Source organism: Sordaria macrospora, chromosome 5, assembly GCF_033870435.1.
Source record: "Sordaria macrospora chromosome 5, complete sequence".
In the NCBI taxonomy this organism is placed as follows: Eukaryota; Fungi; Ascomycota; class Sordariomycetes; order Sordariales; family Sordariaceae; genus Sordaria; species Sordaria macrospora.
This window is the reverse complement of record NC_089375.1, coordinates 2,124,197-2,142,769: the sequence shown is the minus strand read 5'-3', so window position 1 is coordinate 2,142,769 and position 18,573 is coordinate 2,124,197. Positions and strand designations below refer to the sequence as shown.

Genomic DNA, 18,573 nt, shown 5'->3' with positions numbered 1-18,573 from the left:
TCAGCGACCTGTCCCCACTGAAATCCCGGGCGGCAGCGGCGGGAAAATGCTTTGCCGCCAGCCAGACCAAGAGCCGAACCGCATGCCCGGAGATGGTGGGCGGTTGCACCCATACACTCCGACGTCACTCCGATGATGGCAACTCGATCTGGGCGATCGCCCTCATTGCGCTTTTTGATGAGATATAGATTATATGATGTCTCTTATATCACAACGACAAATACCCTCACAAGACGACTGAGTGATCTTTTCCCATCTCACCGCATCGCATCGCAGAGATTCCAGTCTACACAAAGCATCACCAAGCACAGCTTCCTCAGCGCCCCCGACTTACAAGGCCCACAGCGGGAGTTGACATCGGGTCTTAGCCGACTACTCCACCAAGAACGACTTGGCCATCATCAGGACGTCGGCCTCGTCAAGAAACAAAACCCACGGATTTCATCTTTCACAGGTACTGCTTACTCTTTTGACTTTCATCGTCATCATCAAGTCCGGTGTCTCTCAAGAACAGCAGCAACAATGGCGGCAGCAAAGAACGGACAAGGCATGCTCTACGTGACGATGCAGCCCCAGGAGGGCCTCTCACTGGACCAGTTCCACGAATGGTACAACAACGAGCACGGCCCGACCCGTCTGCGTATTCCCCAGATCTTCTCCAACGGCCTGCGCTACCAGGCCACCGACGGCAAGCAGCCGCACTTCCTGGCCGCCTACGATGTGACCGACATGGCCCATCTCGAGACGCCCACCTACCTCGAGCTGCGCGCCAACCGGTCCCCCCGTGAGGCCGAGACCATCGGCCAAGTCAAGGTGGACCGCTTCTTCTACGACCTCATCTGGACCCAGGAAGCCCCGTCCTTCAAGCCGGCCGAGCAGTGCACTGACGCCGAAGCAGAGGGCCGCGTCCTGGTGGCTGTCGACGTCTCCCTCAGCAACGAGCCCGACGCCGCCGACAAGGTCATCCAGTGGTACGAGGAGGAACACCTCCCCATGCTGTCCAAGATTCCCGGGTGGCTGCGCAGCCGCGTCTTGCGCACCCCTTCTACCATTGAGGGTTCCAACGCCGGCGAAACCAAGATCATCACCCTCCACGAGTATGCCCCCCAAAACGGCCTCGGCGGCCCCGAGCACAAGGCCTCTATGGACACCCCCTGGCGCACCGAGGTTTTCGACAAGTACATCACCACCAAGGGCCGAAGGACTTACTCCCTTTTCTACGTCTTCGGCTCCGCCCCGCGCGACTTGGAGCACCTTTCCCGCTTGCCTCAATCCAAGGCTTTCTCCGCCGTTGCTCCCCGCTTGACCACCACCGCCGGCTCCGAGGGCCCGATTATCTCCAGCTACATCACCACCCCCCACGACGGCCTGGTGATCCCCTACCAGCTTGAAGGAAACCCCTCCCCCACCGCGCCCGTCATCGCCTTCTCCAACTCGCTCCTTACTTCTCTACACATGTGGGACCCCCTGGTCAAGTTGCTCAAGGAAGCCCGTCCCGATCTGAAGATCCTGCGATACGACACCCGTGGCCGGCACTCTGTTCCCCACCCCCCGCAGCCAGCAACCCTCGACCTCCTCGCTTCCGACCTTGTTTCGTTGCTGGACGCCCTCCGCATCGAAAAACTCCAAACCCTCGTAGGCGTCTCCATGGGCGGCGCCACCACCCTCAACTTCGCCATCAAGTACCCCTCTCGTCTCAGCAAGTTCGTAGCCTGCGACTTCAACGCCGCTTCATCAGACGCCAACACGCAAGCCTGGAAAGACCGGATCGCCATCGCTGAGTCTGATGACAACACCGGACTTGCGCAAAAACTCGCGCCGGTGACGGTGGAGAGGTGGTTCCACCCCTACACCGTGGAGAACAAGCAGGATACAGTAAAGTGGATGACGGAGATGGTTGCTGGTAATGATGTGGAAGGATTCAGGTATTCCTGTCAGGCGTTGTGGCGGTATGATTTGAAGGAGCAGATGAAGAACGTAAAAGAGGTGGAGGGATTGTTCGTCGTTGGTGATGGGGATGGTAAGGGCGCGCTGGTGAAGGCTATGGATGGTTTTAAGGGGCTGCTTGGAGAGAAGGGAGCAGCGGAGTTGAAGGTGGTGAAGGACGCGGGACATTTGCCTATGTGTGAGAGCCCGGAGGGCTTTTGGGAGGCTGTTAGGGATTTCATTTGAGAAGGAGAGGTGTGGTGTGATGTATGATGGAATGTTTGGAGATGAAGAATTGTCGATGTGTAGGTCAATGAATGAATTCAGTGAGAATCTGGCATTGTCGGTCGGATGGCCACCGTGAAGGCGGCGTCGAGTGCTGAAGAAGGGTATTCTAGGCGTTCTGTGCACTTGTTGGGCAGGGCAGATGCGTCGAGAATTGATTGAGCCTGGCTGATGATGTAAAGCAAACATCGACTCGCTATAGTAGTTGCTCTAGCAATCCGGGCCCCTTTCGGGTGAGGTGAGGCTTGTCGATTGCTGGGAAACAATCGAGCAAACTGGTGACGATGTTGGAAGATGGGTTTGCCATGATTACCTTACGAATCGAGTAAGTGTATTGACGTTTTCTATTTGCTTATAATTCTCGACTTAGAAGCGGCTTTTCGATTGCTGTGAATACCTCCGGAGAGTTGCTAACTGAGTTGCAGACCATGAAGAGCTCGTGGTGCTGAAAAACCGTTGAGTGATCATAATGAACCGGGGTCACGCGTGGCTGGTTTGCTCCCTGGGCTCGGTTTCATGGATTCGTACAAAAATCCCGGGTACCGGAACCGACCCGGCGCAGGCATGACAAGCAAACACAGGCAAGGCCGGTTTCACGATTGGAATGAGCGATTCAGCAATTGGTGAGTCTGGAACATGTAGCAGCTCGGCAGGTACAGTTGATATGCCCCCTTCATTGTAACCAGCGACTTAGTTCCTGCTGAAGAGCGTAAAACCGGGCAAATCGACGGACGTCGGAACATGGAAGGAAGCCGAGGATCGGAATATGCTTTTCATGATGAGGTTAAAGTATGGGGATTTGTCCACTTGCTGTTAGGCCTGTTGGGTTGCACATTGTTGTTTTCCCTTCGTCCTTTCCTTACAACCCCTTCCATCCTGTGCGACACAATGGTTGTCTACGTTCCGCACAGGTATCCCAGCGTGGAGGAGCTGGCTCACCCAGTAAAGTCTTTTGTGCCAATGATGTTTAGCAATATGTTGGCCTTCCACATCGTGGCTACTCTCTGCATGTGCCTCCGATTCTATTCGAAGCGTGTATCCAGAGCCAAGTATTTTATCGATGACTACGTGCTCATTATCTCATGGTTAAGGAACGAACTTTCAGAATGAGTACAAGCATTACCGCTCTCATAATGCTAACACATGACAGATCATAGCAGGCACCTTCATTTTCATCACTCTCTGGATGACCAAGTACGGGCTCGGCCTAGAAATGGGTGACAACATCAGGGTAGCGTGGGAAGAGAGGTACCGATTTGCGCCAGCCGTGACATTCAGTGCCATAACCGCATGCTGGGTATCCAAATTGTCATTCTTCATTACCCTCATCCGCCTGGTATCCCGGCGATGGCAAAGGGTGATGCTCTGGTTTTTGATGACAACAAGCACGGCATCGCTTATAGTCCTCTCGGAGATGCAAGCATTCTCTGAATGTGGAAGTGTTGTGGCGGAGCTCGTTGAACCATCGAAGCTCCATCACGAGCACAAAGGCTGTGCCCATCCGCGCATAACCAGGAGATTCTCGATGTATGCGAGTATCTATGCTACTGCCATGGTAAGTTTTCTTGCAAAGGGATCAATATTCCAGCATCGAAGCTGGCCGATTATCTATTCCTAGTTTGCGTGGCCACGCTAACACGCGTCTTACCCGTCCTTTAGGATTTCTTGCTTTCCTTAGTTCCTCCATTCGTAATCTGGAACTTGAAGATGAGGCGGATTGAAAAGATTGCTATCATTTGTGCAATGAGCACAGGATGCTTGTGAGTCCTCAGTCATGCCTTCCCTACAACCAATATTCCATCTAGAATAAATTTGTCCCTGCTAACGTGGTTTTTGGTTCCTCAGCGCCGGGGGCGTCTCGATCCTTAAAGTGGTGAAAGCGTACGCCCTCCTTTTCGAAAAAGACGGCGAATACTGCGTCAGCATTACGAAAAAGACCCTTGGAAGGGTGGACTAGTGTGTACCTTGAACTCCGTCGAAGTCAGCTGCACCATCATCGCCACCTCCATACCCTTCTTCCGGCCTTTGATACAAAGACTCATGACCAAAGACCACGGTAGAGCTACTCCCGAAGATCCCATTGCCATGCGGTCCCTACCGTTCGGTTGCAGAGGAGATGCCAGGCATAACGGCACCGGCGATTCTGGCAGAAGAACTCCGAAGGACGACGATTCAGTTGCAATCCTCGAGTTGGAAAGAAAGTTATGACATCGGCATGCATGTAATCGGGCAGCGACGCTTGGAATAATAGGAAAAGTGGTCCATAACGAGAAGAGGGTGTAATCTGTTAATCCTAATCATGTCAAGATCATTTCTCCAATCCAACAATTTCCAGATTCAACAATGAGCAGGAAATGGTAAACAACGCCCATCTGTAGTGATCCTACTTCCGTTTGATGTTTACCGTCGGATAACTACCTCTGAACCAGGACACTCTCACGAGCTAGATTGTTATGCGGCCTAGTTGGCGACGGAAAAATGATGATGCCCGGCTGTGAAAGACAGGTTTCTCGTATAAAACATGAATCGGCTGAGAAGGATCACACATAATATTCATAAAGCATCGGCCTGCCGTCCGTACTCGTCGGTTAGGTTGATGGGTGGCCGTCTCGCAAGGAATAAGAACAGGGTAGGGGGAATTGATTGGCCTCGGAGGCTAGTAGTACAACACTATTTCAAGTTTTCAGTGGCGGAAGGTGGAGAATAACACTTCGAACCAGAACTCACCCTCGCTCAGACGGAGACGACCACCTCGGCAGTACTCCACTTCTACACGTAGCGTACCTAGCACCGTCTCAAGCGCCATTTCAAGGTGTTGATCTGCCGAGCGAATCGATCCTACCTGACCCGTACTCACCGACTGGAAATAGTAAAGTGCCCGTTTGAAGTAACAACGCCAGCAAAACCTTGCTGACTGGGCTGGATTGTAATGTACCTAAATACAGCTTTTGTGCCTCGGTATTTAGCTTTCTAAAGACATCCAGGCACGTCTGAGACGCCGGTCGTAATGCCCCCTTGCTAGTTCGGCAAATAGGATGCGGCGGTTTATACGACCGTTCCATCAATGAACCCGGCAAGATGGTATTCCGATTCTCTTACCCGCGTACCAGCAAGCGCTCGGATAACCTATTCGCTTGAAGAGGTTTTCAGGTAGTGCATAGCATGATCCAACCCAGTTGACACTGCAACGGAGGCCGCGGTGATGTTGCTGAGCCGGGATAGTTTTGCGAATCCTTTGGCGATTGAGGGTCGGGGTGTGATTCCGTGGGCAGGGTCCTCGTCAAAAGTCCTGCTTTGATACCAAAAGGAACCCCACAAACCCGCAAGTATAAGACGGCGTGATCCTTTTCCTTTTATTTATCGTTAACTGCTATTCTGTTAGTCTTGAGTGTTGAGCTTTCCTCGGACGCACAAGCAGCACCAAAAGAATCTTTAACGAGTTAATTTATCGGCCAACAGCAACCCCAAAACATCATGGATCTGGGGAATAATACGCAATTCGCCGCAATCAAGCACTATGGCGCAAGCATCCCTGTTATCTTGTGGCATTCGGTGACCTCGGTCGGCTTCACTACCCTCAAACTCCCCACTGGGACAGGTCTCCTGGTCGGAGCACTTCTGCTCCTATATCTTGCGTATTGGGCCATCATTCCGAAGCCTCTTGCGAGTATCCCGTATAACAAAAGTTCTGCTTGGAGTCCTCTTGGTGATTTTCCTCAGATGGTTGAATATATCCTAAAGAAGAAAGAGCTATTCGTGAGTCCCTTCCCCTTCAGGTCTTCCGCTGGAAACACGGTGCATACCAAAACTGCTCTGACTTATAAGAAAATGTTGGCTGACTTACCTTGTTCCGACGTCCAGTCGTGGATGGGGTCCCTGACGGAAAAATATAACAGCCCCATTATTCAAGTTTTCGTGCACCCATTCGCAAAGCCCTGGGTGGTTGTGACAGACCCATTCGAGACGCAAGACCTCCTACTTCGGCGTAGCAAGGACATTGATCGAAGTTTGTTCATCGGTGAGCTGCTCAGTGGTCTTACCTCTGAGCAGCACATCCAGTTCCGCTCAGATGACATACGCTTCAAGAGAAACCGCAACCTCGTCAACCATCTTATGGTCCCATCATTCATCAACCGGGTCAGCGGCCCTGAGGCATACCGCTGCGTGAACCTTCTCATCCAACTCTGGAAGGCCAAGTGTGAGCGGGCGCAAGGCCGTCCCTTCTCTGCAATCCATGATCTCAGTCACAGCGCCCTCGATGCAATAGCTGGCTCGCTCCTTGGGCTTACTGAATCCGAAAGCAGCACATGGACGCAGCTGGAGGCCATCCATCAGGCACCCTTGTCCAAAGGCAACGTGGATTCAAAGAATGTCGAGGACCCAATAAATTTTCCTGACGCCCCCATTCCCTCGTTCCTCAAGTCCATAATCACCCTGACCGACTCTTTGATGATCACACAACTTTCTCCTTTTCCCAAAACCACATACGCAATCGTCAAGATGTTTCCCTTTTTGAAGAACGCCATCGCAACGAAGGAGGCCTATATCACTTCCAAGATTAACGAATCCCTAACCCTCATGACCTCCAAAGAGGACCCAAACCAGGGAGACATGACGGGCTCCCTTCCCCAGAACGCCATCCACTCCGTCCTCCTCCGCGAGCGCCAGCTCGCCGCCAAAGAAGGTCGCCAGCCCAATTACCACTCCCGCGCCATCACCGACGAGTTCGTTGGCTTTCTCATCGCGGGCCACGATACCACCGCCGTGGCCATGGCCTGGGGTGTCAAATACCTTTCCGACCACCCGTCGGTGCAAGATCGCTTGCGCTCGGAGCTGCAAGCTGCGATGCCTGCTGCTTTCGCTCAGAAGCGGGCGCCGACCTACGACGAGATAGTGGCCCTGCAGCAGTCACAGCACAAGTGCTGTGAGTATTTAGACGCGGTGATCGAGGAGGTGCTGAGACTGGGCAACGTCATCGACTTTCTCCTTCGCGAGACGTTGAGGGACACGCAGATCTTGGGGAGGTGGATACCCAAGGGCACGCAGCTGTTTTTGGTCGCGAACGGGCCGGGGTATGTCCGGCCGAGTGTCGAGGTTGAGGATGCGGCGCGCAGTCCGGGGGCGAGAAAGGAGGGGTCCGAATCGGGCAAGAAGAAGTTGAGCGGGAGATGGGATGATGGTGATTTGGGCGAGTTTAAGCCGGAACGGTGGCTAAAGATTAACCCAGAAACGGGGAGCGAGGAATTCGATCCGCTCGCGGGACCGACGTTGGCGTTTGGACTGGGACCGAGAGGGTGTTATGGGAAGAGGTTGGGGATGATGGCGTTGAGGATTCATTTCGTGATGATTGTATGGTGGTTTAAGTTAGGAAGATGTCCGGAGGAGTTAGGCGGGTATGAAGGCCTGCAGAAGTTTGCTAGGGAGCCGAGGCGCTGTTTTGTTAGGCTAGAAGATGCGATGGGGCGCTGAAAATTGGGGGATCTGTGTCCGCCGCGGCAGGGCATCGGGTACGACTGCCCTGGTCACTCCCGTACAATTCAACAACTCTCTTTCCATTCTGAGAGCTATTAAATCTGCGAGATGATTGAGCGATTGAACACTCAGGCAATGGGGAGGTATTTGGCAAATTCGAACGATGCGTTGACATTTTGCCGCGGAGTGTCTTTTGGCGTTTGCCGTCTGCATAGATTCGTTACCCCGGCATTGTAGGGCAGTCTTGCAGCGGCAGGCCACGATGCAGCCCAGCGAACCATTTGACCGAAACGCCCCGCCACCTCCTCCTAGGTCGAGGATAATCCCATCCAGTCCCCGTCACCTCATCTTCCACAACAAGGAACTTCATCAACTCGACAATAAGCGCCAATGTCTCTCCCAGCATCGTCCTTTCTCCAATCAATCAGACCCGTCGGCAAGGCACCGCCTCCCGCTCTCCCCTGTGAGTCCCCTGTTCGTCCGACCTTCAGGGACCTTTTCAACTAACCCGTGAGCCAATCATTGGCATAACCTCCCGCTCGTCTGAGTAACCGCGCTTGTTTCACATCAACCACCCTGTCACTTATCAACTTCATGCGTTTCTGTTTCCTTGTTTAGAAATGCCTCCTGGGGAAAGGAACACAAGGACTACACGAAGGTATTAAGTTCTATGAGGTTTAAAGCGTTTGGTCCCCTCTTCGTCGCGGGTAGATAGGGATGCAAACTTCCCTCCATTTCTTTAATTTTTTGTTGTTCTTGGCGTTGTTATTGACTGTCTCGAGACTGTTCACGTTCTTTGTTTTCCATTTTGTTTAATTCGGCATTTTCATTCATATACGGTCTTTCTTAGTTTTGGCTTCTTTCTTCTGCTGTTCATCCCGATCGGCCCGCCAAAGGACCTTAAAACCAGAAGTTGGTCAAAATTTTTGCGCTTGTTATGTCAACCGCGACAATCTAATCCGCAATGTTTTCACCGCCAAATTGCACTGTAATCCCCTCCTCAGCTCCCAGTGATGCAGGCATCGCGGGCGTCGGTGTAAGTTCTTCCACCCCCGGCTTTCTCTCCTCCAAACATACTAACTTGCATCACTCACAGGTGCTAATCTCCTCCTCCCTAACCGCCACCATCGCCCTCCTCCTCTCCGCCTCCTTAATCCTACAATCCACGCTCTTCCCCAACTCCAACTTCCGCCCATCCACCATCCGCCGCAAACTCCTAGCCTCCTACTCCGACCAACAGATCCTCATCGGCATCGGGCTCCAAGCTCTTGGCCTGGCGCGCTCCTCGCACATCATCCCCTACCACTTCTTCATCATCTGGATGCTTTCGCTCTTGTCGATGGCGACGCACAACGCCACGCTGCTGGCACTGGTCCAAGATTTCAAAAGGGATTGGGTGTTGAGGTGGATGAGACAAGGGTTGATGTTTGTGAATCTGGCGCTGAGTTGTGTTTACGGCGTCATAGTCCTGGAGGGGAAGAGGAAAGGGTGGGATGCACGGGGGACGTTGCCTGTGGGATGTATTTGGGCTGCGGATAGTGCTACTGGGTTGGAGGAGGACAAGAAAGTGGCAGGCGGGTTGGATTACGTGGGGACTATCGTGACGATTGCGGGAAACGTGGTGGTTTTTGGTCTGGCTACTTGGTACTTGCAGAGTAGGAGGCAGAAGTGGTACAGGATTGTGCAGCTGGTTGGGATGCTTTTGATGATGGGGATTGCGATCGGTGCTGCTGTGAGGGTTTTCTTGCTGTCTCAGGCGTTTGGGAAACCCGATGTTCAGCTGAGCGATGAAGGGGAGAAGCAGTTGGGATTTGGAAGCTTGTTGGGACTCTTGATGATGGCTTTGCCAATCATATCGATCATTGAGATCAAGAGAGGAGATGTGATGGTGGCGCCGCCCTTGAGGGATGATGCGTCTGACGATGAGAAGCCGTTGGTATGAGATGGGAAGGGCTCAAACAGCGGGGAAGAGGAAGCAAACCATACTAATCTACACTTTTTTTGTTTGAGTTGTAACTTCTGGCTTGGAAGGCATTGTTCGCTTAGAAATCGAGAGGCAACAATTGGCGCATTTACCTTCCCGAACAATTTACGGTGACCGGAGGTCCGAAGGTGCGGACACGGGATGGATGGAACCTTGATATCCGGGCACTTTAGCCGACAGGTCCGGGCCGTCATCCATTGGTTGGAATCAAGCGGACTATAGCACGACCGCGTAATAAGCTTTCTCCAAGATTGAGATAAATGAGTTGGGTATGGCAGACGATTCCGGCATCCGCAAGGACTTGGGACTGAGGACTGCGCATTCTCACGTCTTTGGCTCGTAACGAGCCAAGCTGGTTGGCAACAAACACGAGACCAATCATCAAAACCTCCTCGCATGCCAATAATCTCCGATGTTGTAATTGAGACTGTTTTCTTCCGGTTTGAAGTACGAGACAAGGAAATCTGACGGTGTTTGTCATTCATCAGACCTTTAATTTCATGGCCAAACGGCATTGTTAAATCGGTTAAGGCATCCCAGATGCTCACCTGCAACGAACGTTTGTCAGCCGTTGGCAACGTACCAACAGAAGGTAACATCAAGATACAGAAGTCCAGACTCCAGATGGCAAACAAAATTGGTAGCGGGACCGGGTAAACATTGAGCATTCCATGTCCGGTCAGGACGGCACGGTCGTTCTTCCTCTATAAGAACGGGGGAGAGCTCACCAAGTCCGCCCGGTCCGAAACCATCTCTTCGTGTTCACAGTATCTTCATCCTCATCACTGTGCGCAAGTGAAATTCCACAGCAGCAATCATGCATCTCTCCCAACTCGCCGCCACGCTTCTGGCCGTAGGCAACTCTGCCTTCGCCAAACCAGTTCAGTCTCGAGACGCCGCAGCCAAGTACTGCGACGCCTCAACCAGCATCTGCTACTCCGAGTATATCAGTCCCGAGAAGATCGCCTATCGGTTTGCTATCCCGGAGAATGCGACCGCCGGAAACTTTGATGTCCTGCTGCAAATTGTCGCTCCCAAGACCGTCGGCTGGGCGGGTTTAGCATGGGGAGGCGTCAGTATGTCACTCCATCCTTCTTTTCTACCGAAAGCACAAACTTCTAACTCAAGAAACAGTGGTCAACAACCCCCTTCTAGTCGCCTGGCCTTACCAAACCAACGTCATCGCATCCAGCCGCAAGGCCTCGGCCCGCACCTACCCCCAAGTGTCTACCGACGTCAGCTACAAGGTCCTCGCGGGGTCCGGAGCCAACGCAACGCACTGGACGCTCAACGCTCTTGCTAAGGGCGCCAGTGCTTGGGGAATTACCAAGTTGGACCCGAAGAGCACCGCGGTTCCGTTTGCGTATGCTCAGGCGGCTTCGCCGCCGACAAACCCAGCCGATGTAGCAAGTAGGTTTAGCATCCATCAGAGCAGGGGCAAGTGGTCGCATGATTTGGCAAGCGGAAGGATTACGAACTTTGAGAGTGCTGTGGAGCAGCTTTCCAAGACGGAGACAAAGTAGGCGAGTATGGTATTCGGCCAGATTAACTATCCGATGGATAGGTCGAGATGGTGATTAGAAGGTGAACCACTGTCAAACACAGTGTCGGCATGTAGGTTTCGTGTACATCTGTATCTTGGTTTGGCATACGTCAGTGGGCTTGGTAAACAGAGAGACGAAAGAGAAGCGTTTGCCGAACAAGAGATACATGCGCGGAATAAACGATCTGTCCGCATACTACCTTGTAGATACCCATCATATGCGCTGCGATGATAATTGGGTGTATGCCAGAAATCAGTGCTATTAGGCAAAACCAAATGGAGCTGTCATCCCGCTCCTACCACCTGGATATGCCTTGTGATGTAAGCGAGCCCCATCTGCGTGTTAGTACTTAAGGACCAACTTTTCACAAGTAGTTGACTTGAAGAAAGCCACTGCGCTCGAAGAACATTCACCTACCCTCAATACCAAGTCAACACCAGAAAGATGCACCTCTCCATCCTCTCTTTCCTCGGTCTCCTCTCCGGTGTCACTGCCCATGGCCTAGTCCAGTCACCGGCCACTCGCTCTCCTGGCGATGCCACGGTCGCCGCCTGCGGCAAGACGATGGTCAACTTCTACAAGGCCGACAACACCAGCTATCCGGAAGCTCTTCTTCGCGCCAACCCGGGCGGTCTCAAGGACGAGTACAACGCCAAGAACTGCAACCTCTGGTTATGCAAGGGATATCAGTTCGGGGATAACAAGGCCGGTGTGCAGACTTACACTGCCGGTCAGGAAGTGGACTATAAAGTTTGGATCAGGATTCCGCATGCTGGGGTATGTTGTCCTGATATCACATCTTGCTGGGTGGAGTTGAAGAGGAATAGTGACTGATGTGTCCACGATGTTAACAATGGAGCAGTTCGCAAATGTCAGCGTCGTTGATACGACAACCAACTCAGTTATCGGAGCGCCGTTGTTAGCTTGGCCAAGCGGTTACGCGGCTTCGGCAACACCTCCGAAGAATCAGACCGACTTCAAGGTCAAGATCCCGGGTAACCTTGGGGGGAAGTGTAACCAGGCTGGTGTTTGGTATGTTGTTCCTTTTTTTCTTGCTAGATTTGGCTTTGTTTCTTGGTCGCTAACTGCAGTGGTTTTACAACAGCGTCCTCCAGTGGTATTGGTTCGGACAGGGACAAACTTACGAGTCTTGCACGGACTTTGTCGTGCCTGAGGTGACGGTTCCCGCTGAGTGTCCCATGCGGAGGCGGGACTGGAGGGCTTGAGAAGTAACCACCAAGGGGGTGATTGTCGAATATAGGCGGACAACGTGTGGAAGGTGGTTACTAGACCCGGAGAAGGAAAGAGTTTGAGCGCACGTTGGGAAGTGAACGAGGTGATCAGGAAATGCCGTGTCAGCGGGAGGAATGGGAGAAGGGGCCGGCGAGCACAACCTGCCTGTCAAAACTTAGTAGACAAAGAGAAGTGGAGGATAAATACTAAAATAAATTGAGAGGAAGAGTTGAAGACAGCGATCGAGACTCGCAGTCCGAAACAATTTTGGAGGGTGGTTGCGTGAGGGTTGGCCACGAGCGGGACTTGCCATGACTGCCACACAATCCGGAACCATGGCTGGCAGGTGCGACGGACGCGCGTAAATATTCTGCATACTCGTGCTTGCATCAAAACTTCTTTTACGTTGGGAAGTTGCAGCCCACCTCCAACTTTTATTTTCAAAGTACCGACCTGTGTACTTTAGCTGTGCCTTGCACGGTTTTTATTCGTCTTCGAGCCATTTATGTTATCATGCTGTAATTTGGTTTCAGGGGCGCCGGCAGCCAAGTTTCTGAGCTTCCCGTCCAGTCGTTCAACGGCACTCCTTCTTTAGATATTCAAGTTGTCCTGGTTTCTCTTTCTCTCCATGCCTAATCTTTCGTCGTCGCTTTTCCAGTCGCCAAAAAATCACTCTTCAAAGCCAGTCTTCTACGTTTCACGCAATTGAATTGTCGTTACTCGGTCTTTTTCTGTAGGAGTTGCTGGCTCTTTCAAGCCTAACATGTCCTCTGCAACTGCTTGCTATGGCACTCATGGCGACGGGCTCTTCTGGAGTACCTTCTGCTTTGGCCATGAGCCTTCGTATTAGAGGGCGAAAGAAGGGTATGGAGGCCGCAATAATTGTGCAGCTAACTTCGACAGAAGCCAATGCGCAGACTAGCCCACCCTCCCAGGGGTCACTCCATCGAGGAAACTCTATGCTCGCATCAATAACTTCGTAGGTTTTGATGACCTTGAGTATTGAGACACCTCCGGCACTAAGAGCTTGTAAGTACTACAGTAAGATATCCCCATTACAGGCGGGCAAAACTTCATAGCTATACGACGATTGGTACTTACAAGCAACCTGTGCTCATTGCACATATGATAGTGGCCTTTTCATGGCGCGGCATTTTGAGCTTCCACATAACAAAGGAAGGTACTAGGGATAATACGAAGTCCTGAGTTGAAAGCAGAAGATGAGCGTCAGCGACAGTTCCAATACACCAAAGCGAACTAATAACCATAAAGCTGGGTCAATAGATGGCTCTTACCATGGCGGTTGCGTATACGCTGGAAAACATGCCAAGTACCTCGACGATTTGTGGCTCGATGCAATGTGGTAGCTCTACAGGAATAAAGTCGCCAGAGGGAGTAAGTCTGAATATTCGTTCCTTGTTGCACTCTATAAATGACATGAGTATTGACAGTATAATAAGCGATACTGTACTGGTTGTCATCAACAACCAAAGTATGACCTTCTGCCACCGTCCGGGTACAAGCCGAAGGGGGGTAATGAAGAATGATAGCTTGGATACCCAACAGGCGGATATGGCAACGAACGTGAGGAATGGGATAAATTTGAAACGCTCGTTGATAACTCCCTTTGAAAATAATCTGTTTCCCAGAGTAAGGGTGCAGCCAAGGCCTATGCGGGTCATCCAAAGTGTTATACAGACGAAGATAGTTGCCACACCCTATTATAAATTAGTGTTGGATTGTTCGGATGAAGGCAAGTGCGAGTAGGCACTACATATATTAATCTACTTACCCAGGAAAGGATGAGAACATAGTCGTCTAGAAAGTACGCGTTTTTGGAAACACGCTTGGAATAGAACCGAAGGCACATGCATAGTGTCGCGATGATGTGGAAGGGCATCATACTGCCAAACATCAGCGGAACATAAGTTTTCTCAGCTTTGGGCAGATAAGCGTCGGGTAAGTAGAGGGTCATCGCACTTTAGAAATTAAGAAAGGGAATTGAATAGAGCCTACCTGACAGCCCACATACAAAGTAGAAAAACCACCGACCTTATTTATACCACAGCCAGTACACCCTGATTGTGAGATTTCCGGATCGCTCATTCCAGTGAAACCGAATTGCCAGTGTTTGCACGTGCTCCCGGTTCGGCCCCGGTACCCCGGATTTCCGACAAATTGCTGAGTCGAGATATGATGAGGAACATACCGTTACCAAAGCCCTGGTGGATGGGATGCAATCGTGTGGCAAAATACGTAACGTCCCATTCTTCTCGATATGATCACTCAACGGTTTCTCAACGGCCACAGGCTCCCAAAACTCTGAAACAAAAGTAAGCATCTTCTCCAATGAACACTTTTGTATCGGCAAGAAGATTGAGTCTGCTTCTCAAAGATGCCTTACACAATCTGTAATCCAAACAACTCATTTTCCTCGTTGCTGGTTTGCTCGATTGTTTCCCTGCAATCAACCAAAACCCACCTCGTTTTACACGCTCGCGGATCCGTCACGTTCACTACCCTGGCATAAACCCATCCTGAATTTCGTGTTTTTCTTTCGTCATTCATACGACGACTCAGTTCGAAGAATGTGGGAAGTCCGAATCGTCCCGGTACCCGGTCCGGCTTCCGGATCCCGATGTGGACCCCGGGGGCACCTGCCCGGCCGACGCCGCCTCTGACCGGGAATTCGGGATTTTGGGACTCCTGATCGCACATTTTATCCGTCACGACGGAATTCGGTTTGGTGTGGCAATCCTCCGAGAGGATAACCTCCGCCGGATTCTGTTTCAAAGGATCCGGATTTGTCAAGTTTTGGTAACTCCATCGTTCTTGTGTTGTCCGGAAGGTGTCCCCGTTCCCCGCAGCCCTGCTCCTGCCGCCTGCAAGCGCTATCACGTCAGGGAGGTGCAGCCCTATACCGGCCGTCCCCCACATCGCTAAAAGCGCTGTAACTCACCCGAACATTCCTGCCGTGTGGCAACTACCTGGCCTCCCATCCCGTCTTCTACTACACCTTTTCCAGGCGACGATCTAGAGGCAACGCAGCGTTGACATCGCCGTCATCGAATACACTCACCAGCGATATCACCAAGCATACGGTATACCGTCCATAAAGCCCAGAGCGGCTCTTTTCATCTTTATTCTCTATAATCTGCCATTTTTCTTTTTTTTGGGAAGGGGGGGTTTTGGCCGTGAAATCCGGCCAAAACTCAAGATCTATCCCGCTGAGACGAAAGCACAGAACGCGATATTCATGTTAAAATTTGACTGAGAGAATTACGAGCTGGTAGTTGCCTCTACACTCTGGGTTCGCATCACTTTCTGAGCCTCCGGGATTGCAACCGTACCATCGATATTGGACTGGCCGGTACGCGAAGCATCGCTCGAACTCCCAAGCCGAGTGTGCTTTTTGCTTTACTCTGTAAAACACCCATAGTCCCGCCCTCCTCGGACCTCTTCCTCCTCTCCGTGAGCTTAAGGACCAACGCACAAATGTGTGGGAGAGAAACGCCGATTAAGATGCAGCTGACATCAACACAATGCAACGTCACAGACAACCCAGCTGAGACGATATATATACTATCCGAGCCCCAGTCGCGCCCTTCATAGGTCTTGAGGGTTTTGAATATCGCTACAACACCAGCGCTAGAGAGCGTTAACCTACACAAACCGGCCAACTCGACAGAACACAACTAGGGGTATGACCATCATCAAAGAAAGTGGAGGAAAACTCACACACGTCACCTAACTCGGTTTGATCGCCGTTCCAATGGACACGAAAAGTGTGCTTGTAATGTACTGAGCTCCACCCTTTCGGCACTTCTTTGATTTGGGTCCCGCCAACTTATCACCGACCCGACTGTCGCTTGCCTCTTTCAACATCCAGAATAGCAACAGACTCATCGTTCCTGGACATAGAGTGTTGAGTGTCGTACGAGCCGCTGGACCCACCGCTCGAACTCCAGCACCACGATGATTTCACCGCTCTCCGCTGACTGGGATCTTGGAACACATCCATAGCCACGTTCTCCCCATCCTCGGACATCTTTTTTCCCTCCTTGAGCCTCAGTATCAATGGTCGAATGAATGGTAATGAGACGCCAATGATTGTGCAGCTGACCTCGACAGAATTCAGCGCAACAGCCAACCCAGCAACTTCGAGGCCCCATACGTCCATTTTCAGCCGAGAAAGCCACTCGTAATTCTTGATGACTTTGAAGATTGCCACGACACCGGCGCTAGAAGGAATCGGAGAAGCATTAGCAAGTACTGACGAATTGTGGCCCTGGAATTTGAAACTCACAGGCAACCTGTGCTCATTGCACAGATGATGGCAATCTTTTGATGTCGCGGTATTGGAATTTTCCATATAATCCATGTGGGAACCATGGAAAGGAGAAAGTCCTGTTGAAAGATCACTGATGGTTAGCGCAGGAACGAAAGATGCAGGGGTCCAGTCCGGATAGCTCACCATTAAAGCGGCGTAAGCATACGCAGCCGAGCCGTACGGTACGGCTACTGAAGCAGGAACGCAGTTTTCCGTGATATAAATGTCATTGCACTGGGCGAAAGGCTGGATGATGGAGAGTGAAAGAAGGAAGAAGGAACTCGTGGTCATCGCAAACCACACCACGATCTTCTGCGGCCTGTTTTGGACAATCCGAAGGAGAGTGATAAAGAAGGAGAGTTTGGAAAGCCAGCATGCGGTGATGGCCGTGAACAACATTGGGATTTCGAAGATGACGGCTTTTTTCATCAGCGCCAGGGCTCCTTCTGGGGGTAAGGCATTGATGTAATCGTCAGTATAACCCAACCCGTGGAAGCTGACCATGTAGAGGGCAAGGACATTGTAGATAGTTGCTATAGCCTTTTAGTTCTACATTGTTAGCTTTAAAGGCGCAAGGACATCCCCGAGACCGGCCTGCTCGTTGGAAGAATACTCACCCAAGCAACCATTAAAACATAGTCGTCCGGAGAATAATTGGCTTTTGAAAGGCGTTTTGAGTAGAGCCGCAAGGACATGAACATCGTGGCAAGGACGTGAAAGGGGACAATGGTAACCACAATTGTCTCCGCAGTATCTTTGCCCATCTTTCTTGAATTCACGACTGGTTGACGCCTTGTGTTTGATGCAGACGTGAGAGAGTCGAGAGGAATTTTCAGTGTGACGATTGGCGATCCGTGCACCGAAGTAGTAGGAACAAAGCTTGTCTTGATTCTCGAAGCCAAAAAAAATTAGGAGTACGATGCATTAGAAATTCAGCATTCTCCCAGACTTTAAGTGCGTTCATGGATCGTATTCTACGTATGCATAAGATTCCGTCGACGCATGCCCTTGATGCTTTGGCCCGTGTTTGTGAATATCTTGACGTCGGCTCAAACGGGCTAAAAGCAAACAAACCGCTGAATTGTCCCGTTGACGTCCCACGCCTCAGCTCACTACAATTAATGGAGAGTCAATTTCTCGCCATAGTTTCATCATTAGCAGGGAGCGTCGCGATGCAACTTGCGGACCTGCCCTTGCCGAATGATTACATGCCTACCTTGAATCTCGAAGATGGTGAATGGTAGTCACCATCCTCGATTGTTGCGTTTCCGAGTTACCCTGTATGCCCTTGCTTCCGCGCCAAGAGAATTCCATGATGTCAGCTCGTTCTACTCTAACATTTGAAAGTCGCGTTCAATACGAGAGTGGATTTGGCAGTCGTGACGGGACTGACCATCGGAGACTTCCAGTCTGTCTGAATGCGCGGAACTCTGGTACATCTTGCGGATATCCCTTTCCTCCATTATTCTTCGAGAAGTGCATCAGCTCAGCAAGCAGAATGATTCTGACCTCATTTTCAGTCTTCTTGGTTTTTAAGTCAATTTGCCATGCGGCTTCGGGACGGAACCGGCCTGCATGACGCGATGAGTCAATTTCCGGGCCGATGAGGCTCCGGCGCCCTCTGACCGTGGTGCATAGTGGGTAAAACGCCTCCCGTCTCCTGCCTTCTCCCGTCCTGCTCTGTTCCTCGACATGTCAACTTACCAAAGCCTGCCGACCTGCTGAACCGATCGAACGCGACGACGAACATGGACACCATCAAGGACACTCGATGCCGAAGATTCCCACGCATCAAATTA

At 51.5% G+C, this 18,573-nt stretch overlaps 7 protein-coding genes across 7 annotated transcripts; 5 read left to right on the top strand and 2 right to left on the bottom strand.

Moving 5' to 3' along the window:
* Positions 1–132: 132 nt before the first annotated feature.
* On the top strand, positions 133–2,172 carry SMAC4_00027 (uncharacterized protein; the record flags this gene model as incomplete). The annotated part of the gene is made up of 1 exon (XM_003351438.2): positions 133–2,172. One exon carries the CDS (start codon positions 133–135, stop codon positions 2,170–2,172), a length of 2,040 nt encoding a protein of 679 aa, XP_003351486.2.
* Positions 2,173–5,339: 3,167 nt separating this feature from the next.
* On the top strand, positions 5,340–8,311 carry SMAC4_00028 (uncharacterized protein). Its single transcript, XM_003351439.2, has 2 exons — positions 5,340–5,967; positions 6,073–8,311. The coding sequence occupies exons 1-2, from the start codon at positions 5,686–5,688 to the stop codon at positions 7,678–7,680; spliced, it is 1,890 nt and encodes a 629-aa protein (XP_003351487.1). The 5' UTR covers positions 5,340–5,685; the 3' UTR covers positions 7,681–8,311.
* Positions 8,312–8,323: 12 nt separating this feature from the next.
* SMAC4_00029 (uncharacterized protein) lies at positions 8,324–10,081 on the top strand. The gene is made up of 2 exons (XM_003351440.2): positions 8,324–8,719; positions 8,780–10,081. The coding sequence occupies exons 1-2, from the start codon at positions 8,648–8,650 to the stop codon at positions 9,623–9,625; spliced, it is 918 nt and encodes a 305-aa protein (XP_003351488.1). The 5' UTR covers positions 8,324–8,647; the 3' UTR covers positions 9,626–10,081.
* A 204-nt stretch (positions 10,082–10,285) lies between these two features.
* Positions 10,286–11,399, top strand: SMAC4_00030 (uncharacterized protein). Its single transcript, XM_003351441.2, has 2 exons — positions 10,286–10,743; positions 10,802–11,399. Exons 1-2 carry the CDS (start codon positions 10,485–10,487, stop codon positions 11,188–11,190), a joined length of 648 nt encoding a protein of 215 aa, XP_003351489.1. The 5' UTR covers positions 10,286–10,484; the 3' UTR covers positions 11,191–11,399.
* A 256-nt stretch (positions 11,400–11,655) lies between these two features.
* SMAC4_00031 (uncharacterized protein) lies at positions 11,656–12,437 on the top strand (the record flags this gene model as incomplete). The annotated part of the gene is made up of 3 exons (XM_003351442.1): positions 11,656–11,988; positions 12,074–12,243; positions 12,317–12,437. The coding sequence occupies 3 exons, from the start codon at positions 11,656–11,658 to the stop codon at positions 12,435–12,437; spliced, it is 624 nt and encodes a 207-aa protein (XP_003351490.1).
* Positions 12,438–13,141: 704 nt separating this feature from the next.
* SMAC4_13824 (uncharacterized protein) lies at positions 13,142–14,314 on the bottom strand (the record flags this gene model as incomplete). The annotated part of the gene is made up of 4 exons (XM_066091641.1): positions 13,142–13,463; positions 13,546–13,604; positions 13,740–14,162; positions 14,237–14,314. 4 exons carry the CDS (start codon positions 14,312–14,314, stop codon positions 13,142–13,144), a joined length of 882 nt encoding a protein of 293 aa, XP_065947180.1.
* A 1,980-nt stretch (positions 14,315–16,294) lies between these two features.
* Positions 16,295–17,475, bottom strand: SMAC4_00032 (uncharacterized protein; the record flags this gene model as incomplete). The annotated part of the gene is made up of 4 exons (XM_003351443.2): positions 16,295–16,685; positions 16,751–16,851; positions 16,919–17,314; positions 17,392–17,475. 4 exons carry the CDS (start codon positions 17,473–17,475, stop codon positions 16,295–16,297), a joined length of 972 nt encoding a protein of 323 aa, XP_003351491.2.
* Between the last annotated feature and the right edge of the window lie 1,098 nt (positions 17,476–18,573).